At 56.0% G+C, this 17,947-nt stretch overlaps 3 protein-coding genes and 2 non-coding genes across 7 annotated transcripts; 1 reads left to right on the forward strand and 4 right to left on the reverse strand.

Moving 5' to 3' along the window:
* Positions 1–2,771: 2,771 nt before the first annotated feature.
* LOC118005939 (non-histone chromosomal protein HMG-14-like) lies at positions 2,772–3,083 on the reverse strand. The gene has a single exon (XM_034998352.1). The coding sequence runs from the start codon at positions 3,072–3,074 to the stop codon at positions 2,772–2,774; it is 303 nt and encodes a 100-aa protein (XP_034854243.1). The 5' UTR covers positions 3,075–3,083.
* Positions 3,084–5,966: 2,883 nt separating this feature from the next.
* EIF3G (eukaryotic translation initiation factor 3 subunit G) lies at positions 5,967–10,169 on the forward strand. Its single transcript, XM_034996775.1, has 11 exons — positions 5,967–6,050; positions 6,190–6,236; positions 6,729–6,812; positions 6,918–7,006; positions 7,144–7,203; positions 8,084–8,188; positions 8,282–8,471; positions 9,227–9,334; positions 9,432–9,568; positions 9,654–9,760; positions 10,042–10,169. Exons 1-11 carry the CDS (start codon positions 6,031–6,033, stop codon positions 10,055–10,057), a joined length of 963 nt encoding a protein of 320 aa, XP_034852666.1. The 5' UTR covers positions 5,967–6,030; the 3' UTR covers positions 10,058–10,169.
* LOC118005064 (suppressor of SWI4 1 homolog) lies at positions 10,164–17,440 on the reverse strand. 3 transcript variants are annotated; one of them, XM_034996773.1, is made up of 13 exons: positions 17,363–17,440; positions 17,098–17,268; positions 16,526–16,627; positions 16,281–16,331; positions 16,012–16,182; positions 14,867–14,943; positions 14,576–14,683; positions 14,350–14,473; positions 14,173–14,251; positions 13,941–14,070; positions 13,698–13,864; positions 13,535–13,615; positions 10,164–11,533 (listed from the first exon to the last, which is right to left on the reverse strand). In XM_034996773.1, the coding sequence occupies exons 1-13, from the start codon at positions 17,378–17,380 to the stop codon at positions 10,449–10,451; spliced, it is 2,364 nt and encodes a 787-aa protein (XP_034852664.1). In that variant the 5' UTR covers positions 17,381–17,440; the 3' UTR covers positions 10,164–10,448. The 3 variants fall into 3 exon arrangements, with proteins under 3 accessions (XP_034852664.1, XP_034852663.1, XP_034852665.1); XM_034996774.1 differs by having other exon boundaries at positions 11,312–11,533; positions 13,479–13,615; XM_034996772.1 differs by lacking the exons at positions 13,535–13,615; positions 13,698–13,864; positions 13,941–14,070; ... (7 more) ...; positions 17,098–17,268; positions 17,363–17,440 and adding an exon at positions 12,776–13,391.
* On the reverse strand, positions 14,756–14,835 carry LOC118006145. The gene has a single exon (XR_004677974.1). It is a non-coding gene; the product is annotated as a small nucleolar RNA U105B (small nucleolar RNA).
* On the reverse strand, positions 16,395–16,481 carry LOC118006143. Its single transcript, XR_004677972.1, has one exon. It is a non-coding gene; the product is annotated as a small nucleolar RNA SNORD105 (small nucleolar RNA).
* Positions 17,441–17,947: the final 507 nt, after the last annotated feature.

Genomic DNA, 17,947 nt, shown 5'->3' on the forward strand with positions numbered 1-17,947 from the left:
TTAAAATAAGGTCATGAAGGTGGACCCTAATCCAATATGACTTGTGTCCTTATAAGGACCACGTGAAGACGCAGGGACAAGATGGCCGTCTACAAAGCCAAAGAGCGAGGCCTCAGAAGGAACCAGTCTGCTCAGCACCTTGATCTCGGACTTCCAGCCTCCGGGCCTGTGAGAAAATTCATTCCTGTGGCTTGAGCCCCCCATCTGTGGTACCGTTAACAGCAGCCCTAGCATGCTAAGCCAAGTTCTTTCCGGTTTGGGGCCACTGTGAATGAAGTTGCTACGAACATTTGTGTCCATATTCTTAACAACGGAGACACCCAGGCGCCCCCCATTTGTGTCCATATTCTTAACAACGGAGACACCCAGGCGCCCCCCATTTGTGTCCATATTCTAACACGTGGCTTGTGGTGGACAGGAAAACTTGTTTCTTCTGGAAAATACCAAGAAGTAGAATTCTACATCGTGAGGTCTCACGAATGGCCCTGGAGCTGCCAGAGTTTCTGGGGGGACAGCATACGGTGCATGTCCTCACGGCCTTCCTCATGTGCTTGGCTCAGCTGGTTTGGCTCTTGTCCTGGCTGGTGTCCTGTAGAAATTCCGGAGGTGGGAAGAATGTTGGTGCTACAAAGAAGAGCTGGAGGACAGGGACTCGGAGGCTTTTTTTTTTTGTTCCATCCACCCTTGGACTCTAGGTTCTCCCCACGTCCCTATGCTCCCTCGAGGCCTCTGATTTTTCCTTGGGAAATACCTGACTTTTTGTAAAAGTGATATGTGCCTGATGTTTAAGAAAAAGTATTCCATACAGAAAAACGCCAAAAAGGAAGTAAAGATGAAGCCAAATGGAAATGCCCAGAAACATCCATCGTTAGAAGTTAACGTCTTTCTATGCATCCACAAACGTGCAGTTCCTCTCCAGGGGTGGTGCTCACACAGATGGGGCAACATTTAGCTAATCCCTTGTTCAGGATGGTTGCACTGTTACCAGTTTTCCAATCCCTTAAGCCGCCCTGTGCTGGACACTTTTTACAATTTAATACACCTGGACATGAATTTCCTTAGGCCAGTCCTAGAAGAGGGAATGCGAGGTAGTGGATATGCAAAACACACTAAAATACATTTATATGTTACATCTCACACATATTACACACTACAGATTTATATATAAAGTGCGTAATTGGGGCGCCTGGGTGGCTCAGTTGGTTAAGTGTCTGCCTTTGGCTCAGGTCATGATCCCACGGTGCCCCCAGTCTGGTATTTCTTTTCAGAAAATAGTTTGCATATATCTACATATATGTGCTTTTTTTTTCTTAATTGAGTTTTTATTGGTTGTTTTGAGGATCAGTACAGACATTTTAATTTGTACACAATTCTTTTTTTTTTTTAAGATTTTTTAATTTTTATTTTTACCTATTTGAGAGAGAGAGAATGAGAGAGAGAGAACACCTGAGAGGGGATAGGGTCAGAGGATGAAGCAGACTCCCTGCCGAGCAGGAAGCCCGATGCGGGACTCGATCCCGGGACTCCAGGATCATGACCTGAGCCGAAGGCAGTCGCTCAACCAACTGAGCCACCCAGGCGCCCCAATTTGTACACAATTCTTAACGTATGTACCGAAAATCTAAAAAAAACATGTAGTTGTGATTCTTTTCTAAAAGTTATTCCAGTGACCTTCCAGCTTAAAATGTGGAGGCAAAGTTTCCTTAACAGTATATCAAGTACCAAGATCTTCAAGTGCTGATACACTGTTACATTGTTAAGTCCCATTAATTCACACTTTAATATCATATACACTACATACTCAAATTCTCAATCTTGTACAGCACATTAACAGAGTTACTAGGAAAACTGGACTACCATGACCAAGATGTTACAGAGAGCACAAGAATTCTGACCGGGAGAGCCAAGCAAGATCTAGGAGTGGTTTTCTTTAGGAAACAATTCTACCAAAAATAACATGGGAATAGAAGTAATTTAAAATATTCAAGACATAGGAAATGCACAACTGACTCCAAATTGCCATTTAGTATGCTTGGTATTATAGGATATAAAAACTACCCCATCTATGGAAAGTTGAGCTGACACCCAAGACAATCAAAGCCTCCCACATTCAATATCCCACTCTTTCCTGGTTGTACGAAAAAATAAACAACCAGCAAATGATTTCACCTCTTAAAAAAAAGCATTTACAGGGCGCCTGAGTGGCTCAGTCGTTAAGTGTCTGCCTTTGGCTCAGGTCATGATCCCAGGGTCCTGGGATCGAGTCCTGCCTTGGACTCCCTGCTCGTGGGAGGCCTGCTTCTCCCTCTCCCACTCCCCCTGCTTCTGTTCCCTCTCTCGCTGTGTCTCTGTCAAATAAATAAAATCTTAAAAAAAAAAAAAAAGCATTTACACTTAAAAAATGGGATGAGGTGGATTCCCTCCTTCTTAAAAATGTTTCTAGAGCTACTAAAAAACTTGCATTTACAAAATAGTTGATAAAAATATTCCTCTGGGGACGCCTGGGTGGCTCAGATGGTTGGGCGTCTGCCTTCGGCTCAGGTCATGATCCCAGGGTCCTGGAATCGAGCCCCGCATCGGGCTCCCTGCTCCGCGGGAGGCCTGCTTCTCCCTCTCCCACTCCCCCTGCTTCTGTTCCCTCTCTCGCTGTGTCTCTCTCTGTCAAATAAATAAATAAAATCTTTAAAAAAAAAATATATATATATATATATATTCCTCTGGATTGTACAAGAAGGGTGACAGGGACCACTGATAAGACATGGTTTATGGTATTAATCAGACTTGGCTTCTTTATCTCCTGCTTCATCGGAGGCTGGACTCTCATTTTTAGTTTCTCCGTTTTCTGCAGGTAAGTCTTCTTTCATTTCTTGGTTAGCCACTTCAGCCTGTTTTCCCTTGCTCCCCCTTTCCCCCTTTGTTCGCACTTTTTTGTCTGAAGATTTATCATTTCCTGCCACCTTGTTTGGCTTCGTTTTCACTTTGGCAGGAGCGGGTTTAGCTGACAACCTCGCCGACCTCCTCTTGGGCTCCTCCTTCGCCGCCCCCTCGGCGGAGCTGACCTTCCTCTTGGGCATCGTGGCGGCGAGGCGGGCATGTGCCAGGGGCCTGTGGGCCGTGGCGCACCGAGAGCCTTCGCGAAGCTGGGCTGCCTGGCCGCTGCCGCTCCTCCCGCCGCCCGAGCTGCTGCGACCCGCCGCGGGGGGCCTATATGTGTTATTTTTTAAAAAGATTTTATTCATGCTTGTGCTCTCTGTCAAATAAATAAATCAAAAAAAATTTTTTTAAAGATTTTACTTATTTTTGCGAGAGAGAGAGAACAAGCGGGGTGGGGGGGCGGGGCGCAGAGGTAGAGAGAGAAGCAGGCTCTTTGCTAAGCAGGGAGCCCGATGCAGGACTCGATCGCAGAATCCTGGGATCATGACCTGAGCCAAAGGCAGACACTTAACCGACTGAGCCACCCAGGCGCCCAATAAATAAAATCTTAAAAAAATATATTGTATAGCCAAACTGTGGAAAGAGCCAAGATGTCCAACAGATGAATGGATAAAGAAGATATGGTATATATATACAATGGAATATTATGCAGCCATCAAAAGGAATGAGATCTTGCCATTTGTAACGACGTGGAGGAACTGGAGGGTATTATGCTGAGCGAACTAAGTCAAACAGAGAAAGACATGTATCATATGACCTCACTGATATGAGGAATTCTTAATCTCAGGAAACAAACTGAGGGTTGCTGGAGTGGGGGTGGGGTGGGAGGGATGGGGTGGCTGGGTGATAGACACTGGGGAGGGTATGTGCTATGGTAAGCGCTGTGAATTGTGCAAGACTGTTGAATCTCAGATCTGTACCTCTGAAACAAACAATGCAATATATGTTAAGAAAAAAGAAGAAGATAGCAGGAGGGGAAGAATGAAGGGGGGGAAATCGGAGGGGGAGATGAACCATGAGAGACGATGGACTCTGAAAAACAAACTGAGGGTTCTAGAGGGGAGGGGGGTGGGAGGATGGGTTAGCCTGGTGGTGGGTATTGAGGAGGGCACATTCTGCATGGAGCACTGGGTGTTATGCACAAACAATGAATCATGGAACACTTCATCTAAAACTAATGATGTAATGTATGGGGATTAACATAAGAATAAAAAAAATTAAAAAAAATATATTGTAATAACTTTGTATGGTGGCAGGTGGTGACTACACTTCTTGTGAACACCGCATGATGTATAGAATTGTCGAATCACTATGTTGTACACCTGAAACTGATATAATCATATGACTATGCCACCCTAAAACAAAATTCATATGTTATTTTAAGTTTTAGTGAACATCGAATTTCCACCCAAAAAGTCTGCATAATTTCATGCATTAATGTGTGTTCAAGCGTCTCTTTCTCTACATCTTTGCTACCACTGGGTAACATCAAATTTTTAAAGTTTTGCCCATCTGCTACGTTACTAAGATTTTGCATTTCTTGGAGTAAATTCGAGTAAGTTTGCCCAAATGTTTATTGGCCCTTTGTACAAACTTTATACTTTTGTTCTTATTGCCAAAACACTTTCCTTTGCTCACTTTCCCAGCCTCCTTTCTCATCTGCTAACTCATTTTTTTTTTTAAAGATTTTTATTTATTTATTTATTTAACAGAGATAGAGAGAGAGCGTAAGTAGGCAGAGCGGCAGATAGAGGGAGAGGGAGAAGGAGGCTCCCCGCCAAGCAGGGAGCCCGATGCGGGGCTCGATCCCAGGACCCTGGGAGCATGACCCAAGCCGAAGGCAGTTGTTTAACCGACTGAGCCACCCAGACGCCCCTGCTAATTCATTTCTTACCACTCTACCCTCTACAGGCTTCCAGAACAATCTTTCTCACAAGAAAATATGGTCACAATGGGTCACCATTCAAAACATGTCTGTGACCTCACCCGTACTCACAGCCTACAGGACAAAGAACCTACACTCCTTAGTCTGGTTTAAAAGTCTCCTTTATGATCTAGTTCCCACTTTGCCCCAAATGCCCATTAATGGAGCACTTAGTATGGGCAGACCTCCCCGTGGGTGCTAGGCACCCAAGAGGCGAACAAAGCGGGGAAATGTCTGCTTTCTGCAGATGACCTTCTATGTGGGGTTTCTCAAGCTTTTTACATTATTGCCCCTCTAAAGGAGAAAAGTGGGATTAGCTTCCAATTTAATTTAATTCCAACCTGATTACATTTAATTTCTCCCTAACAATAGAAATTAAATACTGAGGAATAAGATTTTGTCTAGGAGTGCTGATTTTGGAGGGCCACAAGTCTTTGTAATATCCAAGGTGTTTTGCCACCCAATAATTCATTTTTGGCCTGCTTGGGAGCCATGTGGTTCCCCCTGAGAATATACTCTAAACGGAGAGCTGGACAATAAACAAGTAAGCGGAAAAGAGCATATCAGAGGGCCAAGAATATTACAAAGGAAAGGAAGGAGGGAGGCTGAGGGGTCACTTGACATCTTGATCATTTGAATCAGGAAAACACTTCCCAGGAGCGCCTGGGTGGCTCAGTCGGTTAAGCGCCTGTCTTGGGCTCAGCTCATGATTCCAGGGAGCCTGTTCCTCCCTCTCCCTCTGCCTGCCGCTCCCCCTGCTTGTGCTCTCTCTCTCTCTCTCTCTGTCAAATAAATAAAATCTTTAAAAAGATTAAAAAAAAAAAAAAAAGGAAAACTCTTCCCAGACTAGGAGGACCAACCTTGATTTCTTCAGCTGCAAAACGAAAATGATAATTTCCTCCTCACAGCGTCTGACATACAGCAAGCTCTCAATAAGTGAGCTTTACTGTTACTAGTACATTTTAATTTTTCTAAAAGGTAAACGGAATACGGCTCCGCTCAGCCTGAGTACCAGCGCCCCGCAGCTCCCACAGCCGGCACCTCCACCTCCGTCCGCAGGGGGCGCTGTGGGCGCTGCTGCCGGGCGGCTCTAGGCGGCGGCACAGGAAGTCTCTCCTCCCCCCACTTCCAGTCTCGGGCCCGGGCTCGTGCTGCGTGGAGAAGGCTTGGGAATGCCGACTGGAGATTTTGAGTGAGTCGGGCGTCGCGGAGCGAACTCTGGGAGGCGGTTTGGGGGTCCCGGGGGGGTATCACGGGGCCTGGGTGCGTCGGGGCGGCGGGGGCTTGGCCTCGCTGACCGAGGCTTCCCCTCTGCAAACTTGTCTTTGCAGTTCGAAGCCCAGCTGGGCCGACCAGGTGGAGGAGGAGGGCGAGGACGGTGAGTGTACCGGGGCGTCCCAGGTCACCGCGGCCAGTCCCCAGGCCGGTCACTGCCGCCTGCTCCAACCTGGCACGGCCGTCCCATCCCGCATCCCCCTTCACGGCCACCCTCTGCCTGGCGCCATCCTCCCTGCGCGCTAGCCTATCGCCAATTCCAGATCTCCGCTGGCCGGTCCCTCCTCCCCCCATGCCATCGCCCAGTCCTCACGGTTGCTCCGGGGAGGAAGTTGTAACAGCCTGCCTCCCGCCTTTATACTGGCGCCGGGTGACTTTATGGGCTGCCCATCGCTTTCATCCTTGCCACTGCTCGAGCTTACTGCAGCCCCGCGTCCTGGCACGGCTGTCCCAGGGCACTTCTTCGCCAGTCCCCAGCCCTTGGTCCCGCCTCCCTCGGCCGCTGGTGTGGGCATCATCCCAAAGGTCCCTTCATTTTAGCTTGGGAGCTCCCGCTCCTCCAGCTCCCCCCTCCTCCCCCCACTCTCTCTCGTAGACAAATGTGTCACCAGCGAGCTCCTCAAGGGGATCCCTCTGGCCACTGGCGACACCAGCCCAGAACCTGAGTTACTGCCGGGAGGTGAGTGACGACCTCTGCTCCGTTCGGGGCTGCCTCTCCCCAGCGGCACTCCCGCCTGGTCCCCATTACCCAGGGCTCAGTTCCGTCACCTCTTCTTTCCTCCAGCTCCACTGCCGCCTCCCAAGGAGGTCATCAATGGAAACATCAAGACAGTGACAGAGTACAAGATAGATGAGGATGGCAAGAAGTTCAAGGTGAGGCTGGGGGAGGAGGTGGGTGTCCTTGTGCTTGGGGGCACTTGGGCCGGGAGGGGATGGCATGTGGGTTGGGTTGGTTGGCCCCAGGAGCCTTGAGATACAGGAAGGCCCAGCCTCTCCCCTCCCATCCACAGATTGTCCGCACCTTCAGAATTGAGACGCGGAAGGCCTCAAAGGCTGTCGCAAGGAGGAAGGTGAGATCCTTCTCCCCTTGTCTTGGGAGCTGTCTCAGGGCTGACTCAGAGGACTTAGGAATCCTTTTTTTCTGATACCTTTATTTTTAGAAGCGGGGTTTAAGTCTTTGTCCCTGTTGTGTTGGGAGCACAGCTTAGGTTGAAGGGTTTTTGTGCTCTGTTGGGGATCCTGAAAAGTCCAGGGTGCAGAAGCTGGGTGGGCTTAGATTCTTAACTCCTTTCAGCTTGTTTACCTGGAGGAACAGAGCCAAGCCCTCCATCCCTCAGGTGGTCATAGCAGCTACCATTTAACTGGGCTGGGCTTAGGAAGAAGCGATAGCCTTAAATGCATTTGGCAGTTTTCTGTGCACTTCCTCTGTGCCAGACCCCAGTGCCAAGTGCTTTGCAGGAAGTGTTCTCTCATCTGATCCCCCTAGCTGTCCTGGGAGATGGCGAGCATTTGTGGTCCCCATTTTATAGGGGAGGAAGCTGAGGCCTAGGTTGTTTAACTAGCTCGAGGCCCTCACGGTCTGGGTGACCCCTGTGCACCCCTGGGCATCACTTCCTTGTGGGAGCTGGCCCAGCTACTTTCATGGGTCCCCCAGGAATTTTTAACTGTGGGGCTATTTCCCCCTGGGCCTTCATTCTCTCTTTTGGAACTTGGGGCTGAGAGCCATTTCCACCTCCTAAGCCAGCATGAGGCTAGGAGTTGACACATGCTAGGAGTGGGACCCACTAGGGAACAGGAACTATCACTGTCACTGCTATGGGGGGCTTTTCGGGAGGGTGAAGAATATGGTTCAAGGCCCAGGCACCCTGAAGGGGGCTACTGTAGGTCTGGGGTGCCAGTGGAGGGGGTCCCACTTGCCCTTACCTGTCCCCCATCCCGCCCTGAGCCCAGAACTGGAAGAAGTTTGGGAACTCAGAGTTTGACCCACCAGGGCCCAACGTGGCCACCACCACGGTCAGCGACGACGTGTCCATGACGTTCATCACTAGCAAAGAGGTGAGTGGGGCAACAGGGCAGGCCCGGTGGCCATGATGGTGGTGGCCAGGGCGTGGCAACCTCGCTCTGAGCTTCCGCTGACCTCCCACCCAGGATCTGAACTGCCAGGAAGAGGAGGACCCGATGAACAAGCTCAAGGGCCAGAAGATCGTGTCCTGCCGCATCTGCAAGGGCGACCACTGGACCACCCGCTGCCCCTACAAGGACACGCTGGGGCCCATGCAGAAGGAGTTGGCTGAGCAGCTGGGCCTGTCCACTGGCGAGAAGGAGAAGCTGCCCGGAGGTGCCCGGGCCTGGGATGCGGCTTGGCAGGCCGTGGGGTGGGAGGGTTGTGTGCACCTCTGGGAGAGACCTTGGTGTTCGCCTGCTGTGACTGGAGCTGTCCCCGTCGGGAAGTTGTCATCTCTTATGTTGGCACCAGCCCTGCAAGGCTGTGGCTGTGGCCTGGTTTGTGTGAGAGCGTGAGACCAGCCGGGCTGGTGCTTTGACTGCCGGGAACGTCGCCCATCGTTCCTTGCTGGGGGCTGGCGGACCGTTCCTCTGCAAGCCTGTGTGTCTACACCGCGTGCACGTGAGACTTGCTGGCTGTGATTCTGCTGCAGACTCTGTGACCAGACTTGAGTGCGTCGTTTCTGCCACGGATGTGCCCATGGCCCTGTTGGGGGGGGGGGTATGTGTGCGCATGCGTGCAGACTCAACGCGTGGCCGCAGTCCACGTCCTCTGGTGTGATTTGCGGATAGTGGGTTGAGTCTGGACAGTTCTATACCTGTGACTTGGCGCGTGGCACACCTGGCACCTGTCCCTGCCATGTTCCTGCGTGTTGGGAAGCTGAGCGTTCTTCTAGACCTCAGCCCCGTGTCCCCGTGGATTGCACCAACCCCTGTGGGTTCTTCCTCTGACTTCCGGGATGTGACCCTTATGTCCCTGCGGCCTGTGGCTTGGTAGCTGGGGCCAGAGCTGCCGGCGTCCCGGGGGGGCGGGGGGTCTGTTCCTCGTCTGTGCCGGGCGAGGCCTGACCCAGGTGCTTTGGCTTCCAGAGCTGGAGCCCGTGCAGGCCGCGCAGAACAAGACGGGGAAGTACGTGCCGCCGAGCCTGCGCGACGGGGCCAGCCGCCGCGGGGAGTCCATGCAGCCGAACCGCAGAGGTGAGTGGCGGGCGGCGCTCCTCGGTCCCGTGCTCAGCCTCCCCTCAGGGCCTGGTTAGTGCCGTTCTCTACAAGTTGCTGCCCCTCACCTGTCTAGCCGACGACAATGCTACTATCCGTGTCACCAACCTGTCAGAGGACACTCGTGAGACTGACCTGCAGGAGCTCTTCCGGCCCTTTGGCTCCATCTCTCGCATCTACTTGGCAAAGGACAAGACCACCGGCCAGTCCAAGGTGGGCTGGGGTCGTGGGGGTCGAGGAGGGGGTCATCTGTCCTGGTTGTGCCCTGAGGGCCCCTGACTCCACCCCCCTCCCCCAGGGCTTTGCCTTCATCAGCTTCCACCGCCGTGAGGATGCCGCACGAGCCATTGCTGGGGTGTCCGGCTTTGGATACGACCACCTCATCCTCAACGTCGAGTGGGCCAAGTAAGACCTCTGCCGCCCCCCACCTTTCACAGCCAACACTCGGGTTGACTGTGGGCCCCACGTGGGTTTAATAGCCCCCAAGCCTGTCCTGAGGCATAGGTTATTTACTGTTTTCTTCTTCTCGAGGAGGGGTTCACTGCTCATCTGGCTCTCTGTGCCCTGCCTGCCCTGTCCCCCCATCGCGGAGGCCCCAGTTTATGTGGCACGGGGTCTCAGAATTCCCTTCGGGGCCTGGAGCCCTCACACTTGGCTGTCCTCACCCCCTGTCTGTCTCTCTCTAGGCCATCAACCAACTAAGCCAGTTGTCACCTTTGCTGCAGCTGCTCGGCCCCGGCCCCAGACCTCATGGCCATAGAAGGTAGTCCCTGAGAGCAGGGGGCTCTCGGCAATAAAAAGGCTCCAGTCGTTACAGCCTGTCTCGTTTATTCACACACGTCACCTGCTCTGTGGCTAGCGGGGCCAGCCCTCCCCAGGATCAGTGCTGTAGGCAGAAATTCCTGCCACTATGGCCTGGGCACTCGCAGGTCCCCCAGCGGGTCTTTCTCTAGGGGAAGAAGTGGTGGTTCGGGGCCTGTTGGTGGCCCAGGGCCAGGGGTCTCCCGGGCGCTCGGCCCCCATTCTGCGGCTGGTCTCAGCGCCTTGTGAGGAGGTGATGGTGCAAAGTAGGTCAGGTCGTGGGCTCAGGGGACTAGGGCCCCAAGGTCTGGGGAGTGGCTGTGACATTGAGGGGCAGGACTTGGCCAGAGCTCCCAGCGCCCTCCAGGGTGCGGCTCCCCCTGCAGCCGAGGCAGCTCTGGTGGCAGCAGCCCAGGCTGGGTGCCACAGCCATGTAGAGCAGTGGGTGGATGCAGATGGCCACAGGCATGAGGCCCCGCGTGACCTGGTGGCTCACGTAGGTCCTCTGGTCCAGTGCTGCTGTGGCCTCGGTCTCGTTGGCAAAGCCCGGGCAGCGGGCCCTCCAGCGCTGCCGGGCGTACACGTTGAGCACCTGTGTGACGTGGTAGGGCACGTAGGAACTGGCGTAGAGGGCCAGGCCACTGGCCACCAGCACTGCCACGCGCAGCTTCTCGGCTGCCGTCATGCCGTGGCTGCGTAGCACGGCCCGCCCGAGGGCACCGTAGGCCACCAGGGTGAGCAGCAGGGGCAGGCCGCAGCCCACGGCTGCCAGCACCGAGCTGTAGGCTCCGTAGGCCTCGAGGTGGCCGTCATCCGCTGTCCCCAGGCACCTGGTGCAGGCCTGAGGCCTGGCCGCGGTGCAGCCGTCTTCCTCCGGCGGCCGCGTCAGGCGGGAGAAGCTGAGCGTCGGCGCGGCCAGCAGGGCTGCGAGGGCCCAGCCGGCGGCGCTGATGGCCCAGGCGTGCTTGGGCCGCAAGCTGCTGCGGGTGAAGAAGGGGTGGACGATGCCCAGGTAGCGGTTTAGGCTGATGCAGGTGAGGAAGAGGACGCTGCCCAGCAGGTTGCAGGTGAAGAGGAAGCGCTCCAGGCGGCAGGCCAGCTCCCCGTACTGCCAGTTCTTGGGCGGGTAGAAGTAGGCGGCCAGCGGGAGCAGCGTCAGGGCATGGAGCAGGTCGCTGAGGGCCAGCTGGGCCGAGAAGACCACAGTGGGGTGCCACGGGCGCTGCTCCCGCGTGCCAAAGCGGTAGAGGGCCAGGCCGTTGCTGGCCACGGCCACCAGGAACTCCACCACCAGCAGCGGCCACAGAAAGCCTTCCTGGAAGCCACTGAGAATGCGGTCAACGGCTGCCGAGAAGTTGGTTGGGCAGGACAGAGCACCTGTGGGCACATGGGGTCACCAAGGGAGCGCTGTCCCTCGTCAGGCTCTGGCCGCCCTCAGAGCCTCTGCCCTGTGCCTGGTCACAGAAGCCTTCTGGGACACACTTTCTCCGTCCCTGGCATGCCTGGGAGGCGGCACCTGCCACACTTTTTACAGAGGGAATTGGCCCAGGAAGGTCAGAAGCCGAGTCCTTTCACGTGATGGTGACTAAGTGTGCTCTGGGCCCTGAACCCTCAGGAAGTGGGGTCACCGCCTTCACAGAGCACACGGGAGCCAGCAGTGGTAACCTGGAACCACCAGGCGGGGGCGGGTGGGGGGAGTCCAAGGGGGGGCCCCAACCCCTCCACGGCCCTCCAAGGCTGGATGGATCAGTGAGTCTCACTGCTACCGACTTCAGAATCTGGCACAGCCTCCCGGTTCCTGACCTCGTCCCTACCTGTTCTCCCCACAGCCTCCCGTAGGGTGCCTGTGGACACATGAGTCAGGTCACCTTCCTCCGCTCAGCGTCCTCGTGGCTCCCTCACTGGCAGGAAAAGGCAGTGCTCACTTCTCCCACTGAGGGGCCCCAGGAGCGACCGCTCCCTCTCACCTCGGGCTCTCAGTGACTCACGCCCAACAGTCCTTCCCACCCTGGCTTTCTGGCTCTTCCTTAAGGCACATTCCACCTCAGGGCCTTTGCATGGATTCTTTCTGCCGGAGTCACCAGCCCCCACTCATCTCCTGGTCTCTAGCCCCGAGAGGCCCGTTCCAACCCCTCTAACATCGCGACTGCACCCCGCTGCCCCCAATTTCTGCAAAGCCCATACTTCCATCTGACCGCTGTTAAGGAAAACGCCAAGGAGAACGTCTGAGGGCAGGGAGTGCCCTGCTGCTGGCTTCCCAGGGCCCAGAACAAGGCCTGGGACTCAGCAGTGTGGAGGAGAGCAGAGAACTGGAATAGATTCCCTTCCATGTACCAACTCCGCCTCAACTGCGGGTAAACAGCCTGGTCTGGTCTGGGCAGCAGGCTCCGAGCCCGGGCAAGATGCATGTGCCCCTCCCCCACCCCAGGCTGCTTGCCCAGCCACACTTCTGCCTCCCCATCTCCTCTGCTCTGGGAGGAAGTCCCTGTCCAGACGTGATTAACTCATTCCCTCCACCTCCTAGGAGCCAGCCGCCCCCACCCTCAGTCCTGGGCTGAGCTGCAGGGGCCAGGCCCCAGGACCTCTGGCTCAACCAACCCAGCGGCGTCTGCTCCTCACCTGAGGTGGTGGCGGCCATGGCCCTCATGTCCTGCCTCTGGGTCCACTGCCCACGCCGTGCTAGTCCCCTGTCCCTGAGTTGCCAGCGTGGTGGCTGGCTGGCCCCTCCCTTCCCCGCAGCTCCACCCTCCTCCCCTCAGCACCAGCAACTCTGCCCACAGCCAGTACCAGTCCTGCTTCCACCACTTCCTCTTCACACCCTGCCCTCCAGAGCGGACCAGTTACAGGCTTGCAAGTAAACCTGGGGTGTGCTGGGGGCCGTGGGGGGAGGTGTGCTGGGGGCCGTGGAGGGGGGCGTGCTGGGGGCCGTGGGGGGTGGCGCGGAGGGGCCCCGCACGCCCACTGCTCAGCACAGGGGAAATGGACGCAGGTTTGGGGCAGAATCCCGTCCAATTCCCAGAGACTCCCGGCCCCGAGCCTCTCTGGGCTTTATACACAGAACTCCAGATCTGCCCATTGCAAATGCAGACTCAGACTTACGGAAAATCAGTCATTTACCACATTTACCACAGTGGGAGGTTGGGGAAACGGCTCCTTTATGAAAGGAAACCCAGGGTTGCACCTGGAGGTCCAGGCAGAGTCTTGTGGGCCCCAATTTGGGGCATCCATCTGGTGCTCCAGCTTGGCCTCACACCGCTTTCTTAGGTGGCCGTGCTTGGCCTCGCCTGCGGTCCCAGGCTGCTCCTCTGCGTCCCAGCTTGGCCTGGCCCCGCTGGGGCCTGCCCTTGGCCTTTGGAGGCCTGTAGTCGGTGCCTTGACCTGGCCTCCGCTCCCTTCCTTGCTGCTTCTTGCCTGGGGGCCCAGCAGGCCGTCTTCGTTTGGCTGCCTTCGGGAACATGTCTGTGGAGAGAGACGGTGTCCAGGCCACCAGGGCACAGGGACAAGCCCAAGGTGTCCAGCTGCACCAACCCCTGCCACGTACCCTCATCGGGCTCCTCTCCCACTGCCTGGCGGAAATATTCGGCTTCGTCCTCCTCTTCCTCCCGCTGGCCAGCCCGCTGTGTCTCTGGGGAGACACCGGGGTCCTCAGCATCGCTATCCCCATTGGCCCCTGCCCGCGCCCGCTTCATGCCTGCCAGGCTCTTCTTCCTGGAAAGGGGTGGCAGTGAGGGTGGGAGCCTGCACCCGGGACCCTGCCCCGCCAGCACAGCCCACTACCACACACTTGTGGGCCTCCCGCTGCTCCCGCTTGCGCTGGACATCCTGGGCCTGCCGGGCCTGCCTCTGGGCCTTGAGCCGCAGCTTCTCCTCCTTGGCTGCCAGGATGGCCTGCAGCTCCTCCTCTGTCTTGTGCACTGAGCAGAAGAGAGAGGTCACCACGATCCAAGTGTGTTCCTATGACCCACCTCTGAGGGCCTCTGACTCCCAGCCCCATGGCTCGCCAGCCCCGTTCTCACCAAAACTGTGGAACAGCACGTTCCCCTCCCCCACGCCCTCCTGGATTTTGATGAGCTGCAGCGTCAGCCGAGGCCCAATCTGGAGAGACAAGGGGAAGAGTCAGTTCTTCATCACGGCTGGGGGCTGCCAGAGGAAGTCACCTCTGCCACTGGGCCTGCTCTGGGGCTGGGCCTCACCTCAGTGAGCCGCACGGCGCTCTGCTGGGCCCGCATGTTGCCGCGGCCCGCCACAGCCTGGGGCAGCTCTGTAATGTTGTGCTCCCCATCCGGCTCCGCCTCGCTCTCTGACAGCCCAGCGCCCCTGTGCAGAGGACACACCAAGGTCAGCAGGGAATTGCAGGCTCCTGGAACAGCTCTGGGGTCCCCAGGACTGCAGTGAGCTCCCGCCCAGTGCCCTCCTCACGTGGCCAACAGCTCGCTGATGTCCTGCAGACGGCTCATGTTGGGGAACTTCTCCTGTAGAAGCTTCTTCATCCCACGACTTGCGCCCACAGGAACGACTTTGATGCTACTGCAGGAGCCACGGTGTGAGAAGGGGCATTAGGAGTCGAGATTGGAAGTCAGCTCTACCCGCCTACCCTTTCCACAGTGCGTCAGAGCGTTTACTTTGAGACTGAGCAATCACAGAGCCTCAGCTGGAGCACCGTCATCAGCCGCATGTGAAAGCCACCCCCCCCGCCGGCCCAGTACTCACTAATGACGGAAATCTAGCTCCTGGGAGTCGGGATTGTAATTGATGAGAAGGCAGCGCTTGATGGTGTTCAGGTTCACCTGGAGGAGAGAGGCGGGGGGCACTGAACCATGTGAACCACCCACAGGATTCCATGTGTGCTGAAGCCATGGCCATGCTCCAGAAATCTCCCAGCCAAGGGGTGTGGGGTGCTCCTAGCCGTGCTAGCAGCTGTGGGGCCTGACGGACTGGCTGGGGTGCTGGCTTGAAATCCTCGTTCTGAGGCCCACGTAAAGCTATCCACACCCTACTCCCGGATGATCTAACAGCCTCATTTGAGACCTGCTGCTGCCAGGGATTAGGAGCTGAGGCTCTGGAACTAGACAAGTTAAAAAATCCAGTCCTGGGGCGCCTGGGTGGCTCAGATGGTTAAGCGTCTGCCTTCGGCTCAGGTCATGATCCCGGGGTCCTGGGATCGAGTCCCACATCGGGCTCCCAGCTCAGCGGGGAGCCTGCTTCTCCCTCTGACCCTCTCCCCTCTCATGCTGTTTCCCTCTCGCTCACTCTCTAAAAAATAAATAAAATCTTAAAAAAAAAAAAAAAATCCAGTCCTGGGGCAACTGGGAGGCTCAGTCAGTTAAGCGTCTGCCTTCGGCGCAGGTAATGATCTCAGGGTCCTGGGATCGAGTCCCCACACTGGGCTCCTGGCTCAACGGGGAATCTCCTTCTCCCTCTGCCTCTGCCCTTCCCCCTGCTCCTACTCTGTCTCTCAAATAAATAAATAAACCTTAAAAAAAAAAAAAAGGCATTTCACTCTACCCCCTATATCTAACCTCAGACTAGACTTCACCTCTGTTGGCCTGTTTATCTGTAAAATGGACTCACAACACCTACCACGCTGCTTAGACCAACACTCAATGCACACTCCAGAAATAAAGGACCCATCAGCATCATTTTCCATCTTCCAGAGAATAAGACAGCTCGTAAGGGAGCCCCTTACCCCAGTGTCACAGAACACATGAGTGAGATTGGCCCTCAGGGGCTGGAGCGCTCAGCCTCAGTGCTGGGAGGTGAAAACCGAGCAAACAACCCAGGGGCCTATGTGCGGTACCTACTGTACTGTGTGCCCCATCCCCCCGTTATCTGCCACCACACCAGGCTCAGCTCACCTTGTGCACATTGATGGAGGGGAACAGGTTCTGGAACATGGTGGCCATGAGCTTCACGTGCATGCCATGGGGCCCGAAACTGTTGAGCACCAGGAGGGGCGGGTGGGCAAACTGCTGCTCGTGCATGCGGTGTCGGCGCAAGGAGGAGACGACATCACGCACTAACGTGTACTGCAGGACAGGGTGACGGGTGTGTACTACATGTGGTTGGCACCACCCCCAACCCATCCTCCACCCCACATGGCCCTCCTACCACCTCCAATCCTTACCTTGTTGATCTGGAAGGTCAAGGTGGGGCCTCCTGGGAGGCGCATCAGCTTCTACAGAAAAAAGGATTGGTGAGAGTTGAGGCGGGCATCCAGCTAGGGAGGAGGGAGTGAGAACCTCTGCTCCATCTCTTCAGAGCGTTTACTTTGAAGCCAGAATCATGGCAACTCAGAGGCGTATGGGTTCATCATGAGAGCTGGCGGAGCAGAGGGCAGAGAGGGGAGGAGGGCTGTGGGTATTAACTCACAAAGTATATGTTGGTCTCGGTTTTACTCAAGATCAGGAAGTGTGTGACCCCAAGGGGCCCGGCCACTGCCACACAATCCTTCAGAGTGTTTTTCTTTCGTATCTGAGAATTGCAAAAACAAAATGGAAGGATCATAAATATCTCTTCTTGAGCAAAGACTATAACCTAAGCTGTTATGCCCTTTCTTGCATTTAATTTTCCCGAGAAAGAGAAGAGAGGGGAGTGGAAGGCGCCTGACCTCTAGAACTAATCAGACTTGAATTTGTCCCGTGTTTACTGTGCATCGCCCCATCTGCGGAAGAGCCAACTGGGCCCCGCGACGTTAACTTTCTCCCTTCAGGCCTCTGAGCGAGGCCACGTTTCCACCCTAGCTTTGCTAACCCGAGTTCCTTAACCACCAGCCTTAGGCATCCAGCCAAGCCCCCAGCTGACTGCGTTCATCCGCGAGCCCTCGCTGCTGCTCCACAAATCCCTGAGAGGTAGGGACGATGCTCCCCATAAAGGTCCCTTTCTCCAGCCGAGCCACGAAGACGGGGCCCATGGCTAATGGAGGCGGGCTGGGTGGTGCAGACCTGCAGGCGGGTGGCGGTCAGGGGCTCCATGACCCGACGCAGGTCCAGGCTGAGCTGCCGGACGCCGCGACCCGCGCGACCCCGCGCGAACACGAACGAGTGCGGCTGCGCGGCGTAGGCCTCGAGGTTGCGGAGCTGCGCCTGGGCGCGCGCACGCTTCTGGTGCCGGGACTGCGGGGGCGAAAGGCGAGCGGTCAACGCCACAGCCGCCGTGGGGACCCCACGAGCCCCGCCCGCCCCGTCCCCCCGGGCCGCCGCGCCTCACCCGCCCAGACTGCCCCATGCCGCCGATTGCTCCAGCAGGACCCTTCTGCCTTGTGCTTCCGTCGCCGCGCCGCTTACTTCCGGCGCCGGCGAGGTGACCACGTGAGGCGGCACGCGCGGTGACGTCACCAGATGGGCATGCGCACCAGGTAGCGGCAGGCAGGAATCCGCGGAGGGGTTGCTATGGAGATACCTGGTGCTTGTTTCTACGGAAACCGGGCGGGACTAGCGTCTCAGGCAGGCAGCTCGGGCTTCGGGAGAAATGAGCCGTGGGTTCGAATCCTACCTCGGCCCGTTTACCCCAGCTGAGCGAATTTGAGAGCCACTTTATCCACCCCAAGGCTCCCACAAGTATCCTAAAGTGAGGATGGTAATCATTTCTCTGACCCGCGAATTAAAAAAGATGATGTATGCACAATGCTTGGCACACCAGCCCCAGGCACTTGGGGAACAACCAGAGGAATGGGTAGAGCGTGGCAGTTAGGTATGTGGGCCCCCAGCTCCTGAGGGCCAGCTGTCTTCCCTGGAGGTCCTGTCTGCGGCTGAGAGATGGAAAGTCCACATCACCTTCTGGAAACTTAGGGCA

Source organism: Mirounga leonina, unplaced genomic scaffold (genome assembly GCF_011800145.1).
Source record: "Mirounga leonina isolate KUSES-001 unplaced genomic scaffold, KU_Mleo_1.0 Mir_94, whole genome shotgun sequence".
Taxonomy (NCBI): domain Eukaryota; kingdom Metazoa; phylum Chordata; class Mammalia; order Carnivora; family Phocidae; genus Mirounga; species Mirounga leonina.